The sequence below is a fragment of the Chrysochloris asiatica genome, unplaced genomic scaffold (assembly GCF_000296735.1).
Source record: "Chrysochloris asiatica unplaced genomic scaffold, ChrAsi1.0 scaffold00023, whole genome shotgun sequence".
Taxonomy (NCBI): domain Eukaryota; kingdom Metazoa; phylum Chordata; class Mammalia; order Afrosoricida; family Chrysochloridae; genus Chrysochloris; species Chrysochloris asiatica.
This window is the reverse complement of record NW_006408541.1, coordinates 10,213,083-10,223,988: the sequence shown is the minus strand read 5'-3', so window position 1 is coordinate 10,223,988 and position 10,906 is coordinate 10,213,083. Positions and strand designations below refer to the sequence as shown.

General features: G+C 45.4%; 1 protein-coding gene across 4 annotated transcripts in view; it reads right to left on the bottom strand.

The window, feature by feature from the left end:
* The window catches only part of ZFP64 (ZFP64 zinc finger protein), a 102,877-nt gene that overhangs the window by 46,063 nt on the left and 45,908 nt on the right, over positions 1-10,906 (bottom strand). For 3 of the 4 annotated variants that reach the window (XM_006839171.1, XM_006839174.1, XM_006839172.1), the window contains one exon: positions 4,148-5,454. The exons of the other annotated variant lie outside the window; for it this stretch is intronic. In XM_006839171.1, coding sequence (XP_006839234.1) covers positions 4,148-5,454 — 1,307 coding nt within the window. Of the gene's footprint in view, positions 1-4,147; positions 5,455-10,906 lie in introns of those variants that run through there. 4 annotated transcript variants of the gene reach the window in all.

The window sequence follows — 10,906 nt, the reverse complement described above, 5'->3', positions numbered from 1 at the left end:
GGAAACCCTGTACAGGGTCGCTATGGGTCGGACCCGACTCGATGGCACTTAACAACAACAACAACAACAACTACCTTTTAATATCAGTATCTTAAAAAAATCTGATCTTTATTGTCCTGGAAGGTTGGAACCATTATGTATAAACTGACAAATATGACATCAGCAGATTACACAATGTAACATTGTATATAGTGCCTATAATGATAAGTACATATTAATGATACAATGTACCCCCAAAAAACAAAGGATGGTTGTGAGTGCTGCTATGGTGTTCTGTGTTGACTCATAGCAACTCTGTATAGGGTTTCTGAGGCTGTAAATCTTTACAGGGGCAGAAAACCTCATATTTCTTCTGCGGGACAGCTGGTGGATTCGAACTGCTGACCTAGTAGTTAGCAGCCCAACATGTAATCCACTATGCTACTAGTGTTTTCTAGTCATCAGTGCGGTTCTTCGTAACTCAAGTATCTCATAAATTGTAAACTCTTTGTAATATTGTTTCCTAGACTTTCTATCTTGAATACATATTACAATTGGGAGCGGGGGGGTGGGGGGGGTCACTTAAAAGTTGAAAAAAGAATACTCTTGGAAAAAAGAAAGATGTAGATAACATTATCCATGACAAAGAAGTTTCCTAGCTAAAATTCAAGAGCCAAATAGTTTTCTAAAGAGCTACAAGCAATGATTTCAAAGTGATAACATTACTAAAATATGAATATAGTATGTTGGAAGTTCATTAGTATTCTTACTGATATGAAACCAAAGGAATCCTGGGGAAGAAAATCCAGCAAGCCATTAGAACTGTGTTCAAATATTAAGTATACTCTCAAAATAAGAAGGAAGAGAAAACCCAGCTATAAAGATCAGCAGTTTCCTAAGGGAAGCGGATTTTCCATTTCTAACACACAAACGACCAAGTTCTCCAAATCAACATTTTGCACTTCCCTTATGGCGCTGTGGGTTAATGTGTCAGACTGTAAAGCCATTTGAACTACAAGGCTGGCTGTTCAAACTCACCAGCTGCTCCTCGGAAACCCTATACAGGGTCGCTATGGGTTGGAACCGACTCAACGGCACTAAACAATAACAACTTCATGACTAAGGAGCTCTGGTAGCGTGTGGTTATAAATCAGGCTGCGAACCGCAAAGTCAGCAATTCAAAAGTACCAGCTGTTCCGCAGGAAAATGATGAGACTTTCTGCTCCCATAAACATTTGCAGCCTTGGAAACCCCATACAGGGTCGTTATGAGTCGGAACCGACTCCACAGCACATAACCACCACCACCACTTCATTACTAGAGTCACCGAGTGGTGTAAACAGTTCATGTTCTGCTGCTAACAGAATGGTTGGAGGTTCGAGTTCACCCAGAGGCACCTCAAAAGAAAGGACTGGCAGTCTACTTCTAAACACTGAGCCCTTGAAAGTCCCATGTTCCATGACACACATGGGGTTACCATGGATCAGAGTCAACTAGATGCAACTGGTTTATTACCAAAAGGAAAAAAATACGGTGGGGAGGCTGCGGTGAAGAATTCCATCTTCAGCTAAAAGTGAAATTACCTGCATGAAAATTTTGACTAAATTCTTACGTCGAGGAAAGAATAAAAGCAGCAAAAATGTGCTGTAAAACCAGTGGCAGTTGAGAGTCAGACTCCTGGTGAGCCCACATGTGTCAGAGTAGAATTGTGTTCTGCAGGGCTTGCGACGGCTGAGTTTTCAAAGAGCAGATTACCAGGTTTTTCTTTCAAGGAGACCGCAACCACCAACGTTTTGCTTAACAGCCAAAGGCTTTTGCACCAACCAGGGATTCCCAAGGGGGAAAATGTATATGGTCTCATAACATTTTAAATATGCTTCCTTCACAGATTAACCTCTCGCCACTAGTACATGCTGACACTGTGAGAACATGTTTCATTCATTCAAGATTAGCCTACGAGGAACTGAAGATGACACTAAATCCAAACCAAACCCAATCGTAACTCAGACTAACTCTGTACAGGATTTAGAGGATGAACATGTTTCTCCCACAGAGTTGCTATTGGGTTTAGCAGTCCAGTGCATATCCTACAGTGCTACACCCGGATATCAGAGATGAAAGAGGTTATTACCAGCTGAGAAAATGTCATGGGCATTCAATATGGGTAGTTGTAGCTTGCTCTCTGTCACCACCTACTGGCCAAACAGAATTTTAATTCAAAACAATAAAAAGAGAACTTTCCCTTTGGCAAGATACTCTTCAAATTGAGGACGAAGATGTGTCTGACTCAGTCCATGTCCTTTTCAACTGCTTCCTAGGCATGTGAAAATCGGACAATGAATAAGAAAATTTGACGAAGAAGTGATCCATTTGAATTATTCTGAACTGCCAGAAGAAAGAATAAATCTGTCCTGGGAGAAGTGGAGCCAGAATGTTCCTTAAGAAGAAGGCATGACGAAACTTCATCACACATATTTTGGATATGGTATCAGAATGGACCAGTCCCTGGAGAAGGACATCATGCTTGGTAAAGCTGAGGGTCAGTGGAAAAAAACAGGAAGACCCTCAATGAGATGGATTGGCACAGTGGCAGCAGCAATTGTGAGAAGGGTACAGGACTGGGTAGTGTTTTGTTCTGTTGGGCACAGTGTTGCTGAGTCATATGGATTCAAGTAATTCAGTTTCTACTTTCTGGAGACATCTGGGTACTAGTTCATGCCACTCATCTAGACCTTGCATCTGCTACACAAATATCAACATCTAAACAAGTGACATCCTAGAAAAGTCTGTCCTAAAGGTTACTAGGAGCTTGTATCAAATGTGCATATAAACAAATATCAGGATTAATCACCTGGGGTTTCAAAATACAAAAGGCAGTTGAAACACTTTCAGTACCATGCATATTTAACTTGACTGTAAGGGAAATAAGGTGTAGGTATAATATTAATATTGTGTTGCTGTTAGGTAATGTCAAGTTGATTCTAACTTCTTGTAGTTATTGAGTTGGTTCTAACTCAGTGACCCTTTATAGAGTTTCCAAGGAGTGGTTGGTGGATTTGAACCACCAGCCTCATCTTTTTTTTTTTGGGAGTGGCTGGTTGGCTCAAATCACTGACCTTGCTGTTCGTAGTCCGGTGCTTTATCCTACAGAGCCACCACTCTGAGGGAGATGAGACGCACGTGGTGAGTATTTATTGTGTTGTGTTGCTGTTGGGTGCTGTGGAATCGGTTCTGACTCATAGTGATCCCTTATGTCAGAGCAGGGTTTCCTTCATTGTAGGTTTTGGGGAGCAGTTTCCCAGGTCATTTTCCTGTGGAGATGCTGCGGGGGTCCCAGCCACCAACCTTCTGGTTAGTAGTCACACACTTAGCTGTTATGTCATCAGGGTTCCTTAATCTTTATGAGCTGGAACTAAAAATCTTTTTGCTTCTCTGGTTCACTTTAATTGTATAATGATCCATACCTTTAAATCATGCTTTGACTAAAGACTCATTTAACATTCAGTATATTTAATCATGTATCAATTTATTACGACACCATTTGTTTTTTGCTTATTAGCACACACTTTGTTTTGGGATGGGGGCTGTCAAGAATCCATGAACATTATATGGAGAACAGTTCATCACACCAACACATCTGTAACCATGTACTAATCTCCCAAACTCTGCAGAGGGGATGGTTTGGTAATTTAAGAACCGGAGTTTAAGAGGTTGAGGCGTACCATTAGATTTAGGGAGATGCAGGAAAAAAACAACCCAATCTTTGTTGTTGTTGAGTGCCATGGAGTCGATTCTGACTCATAGCAACCCTGTATAGGGTTTCCAAAGAGTGGCTTGTGAGCTTGAACCACCAACCACGAGTCCAAAGCTAGTAAGTTTGAACAGGTGACCGTGTGGTTCACAGCCAAGCGCTGTAATCGCTGCATCATCTTCCTTTATTAGAGTTGGGAAATCTAATTGGAAACAAACATATTCACAACTACCCCTGCATTTAATTTCCTTCCCAATGTAAGCAGTATAAAATTACAATTTGTTTCTCTCCGGGGCCCACAACATTCCTGAAGAATATTTAATGCAAACCTCTTACAGAATTCTACTTCGGGTTTCCTTTCTTGGCTTTGCTTTGTTCTCATTGTCTTCTTCCCACCCCCACCCCCACCCCCATGTATTAGTCTGGTATGGAGTCAGCTGGGCAGAGTAGAGCCGGGTGGGCAGTCCCCTGAATGATGGAGTAAGTCTGCTTGGGGAGCTCTTGCTGGGAGGAGGAGGATGAGAATATGGGCTGTGCCGTAGTGGCCACAGCGATGCTCTGGCCTCCATCGCTCACCACGGTCACTTCAGCTGCGCCCTCCTGGATCAAAGCGTTAAGGCCTTCAAAGTCCGTGCAGGTAATACCAGAGCTAGTAATGAAAGTCTGGTTACCGGGACCTTCCGGGGGGCCGCCGGGGGCAGCGGGGATCAGAGTCTGGTGCAGTGCGGCCCCCTCTGCCTGGTCGTGGGTGGTCAGTAGCACAGCCGGCTGGGCCATCGTTCCCGCCTCACTTGGACACCCCGAGGTCTGAGGAGGGGTGATCAGACTGACCTGACGCAGGATCTGCAGCCGGCTGTTCCCGGGGAGGTCCTCTGTTCTCTGAGCCACCAAGGCGGGGGGCATGATGTTCACCGTGGTGGTAGCTGCGGCGGCGGCGGCGGCGGCGGCTTGCACGATGGTGTTGGTCTGGGGTACCTGATGCCCGACGATGATTTTGACCCTCCCATCGCTGAACTGGGGCACGTGGTTGGGTTGCAGAGGTACCTGGAGATGCCCGACGGCGAGGGGCTCGACGGGCTGCTTGCTGGGCTGCATTTGGAACTGGAGCACCGTCACGTCCGCGTTCTTGTGCTCGCTGTATTCGCTGTGATGCCTCTTGTGACTGCGGAGCGAATCCTCGCGCATGAACGAGGCGTTGCATTTATCACAGTGGAAAATCTTCTTGGCGTCCAGCCTGGCTACCTGCCGGCTGCTCTGCCTGGCCGTGTCCTTCCTCTCCAAGGCCTCGGTCTTGGCCAGGTCACCGTGGAACTTCTTCATGTGCTTGCTCAGGTTGCTGGGCTGCTTGGTGTCGAAGCTGCAGTAGCTGCATTTGAACGGGCGGTCTGTGCAGTGGGTGCGCTTGTGCGCGCGCAGGGAGGCCTTGTTGGAACACAAGCAGCTGCATTCAGGACACTTCTCCGGGTGCTCCGACTGGTGCACCCGGCTGTGCTTCCGCAGCGTGGCCTTACTATCTCCCAGGAAGTCGCAGTAAGGACACTTGAAGTTGTTCCCACTGTGCTTGATGCGGATGTGTGACTTGAGGTTCCCCTTCATGGTGCAGCGAACATTGCAGAATTCACACTTGAAAGGCTTCTCCCCCGAATGCACACGCATGTGCCTTTTCAAGTCCGAGCTGATTTTGAACTTGGCGCTACAGAGCCAGCACTGGAAGGGGGCATCCCCTGTCAACACAAGGTGAGTTTCGATAAGAACAGGCAGACAACAACCATAGCGGATTCCCCCCGCAGCACACACCAGAAACTCGCTTATACCAAGGCAGGCAGATGGAGGCCTTCTAACTTCTGCCCCTGGGGAGAAGGAAAAAAGCCACCACCACGTGCTTTGGCTGTACCACCAGCGTTATAAAACCCAGAAGACCAAGAGGAGAGATTGATAAGAGATTATTTCATTGCCCAAAATAACATAGTTTTGCAAATATACTTAGTAAAACAACCACCATCAAGCTCATAGCTTGTCAACGTTCCAAGTGGCATCATTGTACCTCATCTGTCTGTTTCCTTTGAGTTACATGTTGTCAGAGTCTAGGAAGCATTTGTAAATGCTGCACTGCACGGGTGTACTCTTTAAAAAAAAAAAAAAGGATGAAGACATCCAGCATAATTATACTCCATGCAGATCTTTATTAATAGAGATGTGTTTATTGCACAACATTTATTTCTTTCACATTGCCAGCTGTGCTGTGTACTGTGAAGTTATAAAATCCAGCTGTTCCATTTAAAATAAAAAAAAAATCAGATTCCCCGAAAGATGAGGCGGGAACATGAAACTGCAAACAGCTGAGTGGCTGAGTAGCCGTGAGGTGCCAAGTTTATTTTCTCAAAGAATGCCAAGTCCAAGTGCTCTCAGGCATTGATCATTTCAAGCAAACCAGTGAGGCTGTCCATTCCAAAAATGTCTTCAGTGACTAAAATGACAGCATGTTCTTCTGTGGCTTCCGTGTTGACACCAGATGCTCATGATAGGCAGGTGCTGTTACTACTACTATTATACAAATGAGAGCGAGACCCAGAGATACGGCAACACTAGTTCACGGTCACCGTCATACATAACAGATCTGGGATTCCTATCCAGCCTTGACTCCACTCTCTTTACTAGGTCAACTATCTGTAAATGCAACCAACATTCACCTACCTAGTCAAGAAGCTCAAAAGAGCTTTTTGGAATAGGACCTACAACGTCAGGATGCGGTGGGTAATAAATGCAATGAAAGCCAGCAGGGAGTGATTTAACAAGCTTTGGAAGAAGTGCAGCCAGAGTGCTCCCTGGAGGCCAAGATGGCCAGACTTCGTCTCTCATACTTTGGACATATTGTCAGGAGGGACCAGTCGCTGGAGAAGGTTATCATCTTTGGTAAGGTGGAAAGTCAGAGAAAAAGAGGAAGACCCCCAGCAAGATGGATTGGCCAAGTGGCAGCATCAGTGGACTCAAGTGTGGCAACAGTAGTGAGGCTGGCCCAGGATTGGGCAGTGTTTCGTTCTGCTCTGCATACGGTTGCTATGGGTTAGTACGACTCAGTGGCACCTAACAACAACAACAATCCATAGAGAAACCTACACCTAAATAGAAATCCTGGAGTGACGCTCTAAGAGAAGCACTGGACCAAAAGTCCTTGCTAACTGAAAAGTTGGAAGTTCAAATCTACCAGCCGCTCCTAGGAAATCAGGGTTGCTATGGGACAGAACAACTTGATGGTACTTAACACCTATGCACAAAAAGGAGCTCTGGTAGCATAGTGGTTACGAATCGGGTTATGAACCTTAAGGTCAGCGGTTCGAAACTACCAGCCGCTCCGCAGAAGAAAGATGAGGCTTTCTACTCCTGTAAAGATTTACACCCCGGGAAACCCTGTACAGGGTAGCTATGGGTCGGACCCGACTCGATGGCACTTAACAACAACAACAACACCTAAGCATGAAGGCCTGGTGGTACAGTAGGTTAAGCATTAGACCATTAACCAAAAGGCTGGTGCTTTAAGCCCACTGGCCACCTGTTGGGTAAAGATGAGGCTGTCTGCTCCCATAAAAATTTAGTCTCAAATACCCCAAGGAGCAGTTGTGCGGTCCTCGAGGGTGGCTATGAACTAGAATGACTGAATGGCAGTGTGTTTACAACGCTTTGCTTGACTAAATACCACCAAGATCTTGCATATAAAACTCTAGAACAAGACAGCTCGCGGGCCAAACCCAGTAAAGTTTTATTAGTTACTTTCATGGCACAATGGCAGAGTTGAGGAGCTGCGATAGAGACAGAATGACTTATAAAGCCTAACAGTCACTATCTGGTCCTTTACAGAAAACTGTGCCAAGTCCTGCACTGGAATGGTATTCTAAACCTTTTCTCATGCATGGATTCCTTTTTTTTTTTTTTTTTTTAAGTTTTTATTGTGACTTGAGTGATTAGTTTGCATGGGAGAACATCAGTTTTACACTCATCGTTTCATTGCAATGATTACAATCTCTTCTGTGCATCATCATTCAACAGTATTTGCTTCTATTCCCTCTGGTTGGTTGGTTGGTTGGTTTTTTGGTGGGGAGGAGGGGTGAGGTACACAAAAACACTCAGGAATATATAATCATTTAAACAACCAAAGGACAACATTCTGTAAGCCTGCCTCCTGGCTGCTAGCTCTGAGTCCCTCTCTTTCCATGAGTCTAGAGTCCTCAGCTGCTCCCTCTCTCCATGTTGTCATCTCTGCCTCCATCTCTGGTGTCGCTGCGTCTCTGGACAGGGTCCCACATTCCGCTTGTGCTGTTCTCCTTTGATGGTCCTAGGGTCCTCTGTTCCTGGACTATAAGATTAACTACTCCCCTCTTAGTGTTACAAAACTTCTACCTTTACATGGATCCCTTTTAAGCAGTTTAGTGAATACTACGGGTTCTTTCTCAGAATAATATATAAATGCATGAGATGAACTAAAATATCAATAGGAATACCAAATATTTTGAAATCATTATCAAAATATTAAAAGAACAGAATTGTGATATGGCAACACATGCTCTTCATGTATGAATTCAAATAACAAGGTCTAGATGCATGTCTGTGATAGTTACGTCAAGAAGGATGTCAAAGAGATTTTGACTGATCAGATACAACTTGATGATCTCATGCACTGTTAATCAGCTTTCTTGCCTATTTTCATCATTTCAGGATATGCCAAATTTCAGTAGTGCTAAGTAAAAACTATGAAGATGTGATTCCCCCCATCTCTCATAGTGACCTCGTGCTGCTATAACACAGATACCACAAGGATGGCTTTAATAAATAGAAATTGATCCTGTCACAGTGCGGCAGCTAGAAGTTCAAGTTCAGGAGGCCAGCTCACAGGGAAGGCTTTCTCTGTCAGCTCTGGGGGAACATCCTTGGCCCCTTTCAACATCTGTGGGAACTGTGTTCTTTGGAGATCTCCATGTGTCTTGGCATCAAGCTTCCCTGGATCTAGGAGGTTCTCAGCTCACGGACCCTGGGTCTGAAGGTTACGCTCCACTCTGGATCTTCTTTCCTGGTGGTACGGAGGCCCCTCCTCTCTGTTCGCTTTTTGCTCTTGTAAGATAAAAGGTATTGCAGGGTATATCATGGGAAAGTCCCCTCACAGGGCTGCGACCTAAATAAAGATGTTGCATCCCACCTTCATCTCCTTACAACTGATTGATTGATCTCATCGGACGGACGACAGACTTCATGGGGGATGATGAAATCATCACACAATTGCCAGATTACATCATTTCTTAACTAACAGACCATGGAGAATCATGGCCCAGTGGTGCTGACGAATATTTCTGGAGGACACAATTCAATCTAAGACATTCCACATTCTGTGGGTCCCTCCAAATGCATATCCTTGCCACATCCAATACTTTTCACTCCATCATTATCATTCCCTCAAGTCTTAAATTATCTCCAAGTTCAAATTCCATCCTGGGGAAATAAATCCTCTTCATCTATGAACCTAGAATATAACTTATCTGCGTCCAAAGTCCAATGGTGGAACAGGCACATGGTGGAACATACACATGGTAGACATTTTCATTACAAAAGGGAGAAATAGGAGGGAAAGAGGGAATAATGGGTACCAAGTAAGTGAAAAACCCAGCAGAACAATTTACATTAATTCTCAGCGCTCAAGAATTATCCTCTCTTCCCTGAGAACAGACTCTGGGTGTTGGTCATGCTCTCTGGATTCTGGGTGGAAGCTCTGCTCCATTGGCTTTGAGCAGCCCGTCTCCTGGTCCAAGTGAGTGGGACTTTGACCCCTTGGTCCTTGAAGTCTCCATGTTTCAGTCCCTTGGGCACAGCATCCCCACCAATCAGAGTTGGGCAGTGGATCTGAACCTATTTCCATGGTACCCGTGAATGGCAACCTCACACTCCAAAACCAAGTTGAAGATCTGATTCTTTGAAGCCTAGAAAGCTGGGAGGCCACCCTTTGAAACCCTAGAGGTTAGGGTCCTATCCTTTGAGACCAAGGCAGGTCTGCTTCCTACACTCCTTGTCTCTTCCTGGTTCCTCGGCCTCTAAACCCCTCAGTCTCTTGGGATGACCCAGCCTCTGCCCTGTTTGAGCAAGTGTTATGAAGTTCTTTAGCTCTAATGATAAGTCCCCGGAGGCAACCCCACTATGCCAATAAGCCTTGACCAAAGGCACTCAGCTCTCTTGCTCCAAGAGTTGGCTAGCCTGGACCCATAGATAAGTGCCCAGTGGCACTCCACTCCTCCAGAAAGCTTCCTGACTGAAGACACCCAACTCTCTTGTGCCATGGGTTTCTAAGCCTAGTTCCACTGGCAAGTATCATAGGCACTTTCTACTCTGCCAGGAAAAGTCCTGCTTGAAGGTACTCAGACCATCTTGCCCAGGTCTCCTGGTTTGGCTGCTGCTATTTCTAACCATCTAAGCTATCGCCAGTGTTACCACTCTCCTCACATTCCTCTGAGCCCTCACCTTTGACATTCATAATCCCATCAACAGTCTTTTCAAGGCAATTAGGGTTTTACCATTGTTGTAAAAGCACCGTCAGTCGATTCCGACCCATAGCGACCCTGTATAGGGTTTCCAAGGAGCAGCTGGAGAGCTTGAACCACCGACGTTGCAGTTCAAACAACTTGGCAGTCTGACGCATTAGCCTACAGTGCCACACCAGGACTCCCAGCTTTTACCATTTGTTACCTTAAATTTCTTCCAGTCTCTACTTATTACCCAACTCCGAAATCACTTCTACATTTTAGGTTAAAGCAGTGCCTGAATCTCAGCATCAAATTCTGTCTTAGTTGTCTAGTGTTGCTAAAACAGAAACACAATCAGACATATTTATTCTCTCCCGTTTAGGGGGCTACAAGTCGGAATTCAGGGTGCCAGCTCCAGGGGAAGGCTTTCTCTCTCTCTGTTGGTTTTGGGGGGAAAATCCTTGTCTCCTTTCAACATCTTGGGGCCCAGCACTCCTTGGAGCTCTCCATGTTTGTCTTGGCATCAACCTTCCCTGGGTCTAAGAAGATCCCAGTGCAGGGACCTTGGGTCCCGAAGACAGTTCTCCACCCCTGGCGCCTTTTCTTTCCTGGTGGTAGTGAGGTCTCTTCTCTGCTCCTCTCTCCTTTGATATCATCGTGTAAGATAAAAGATGAT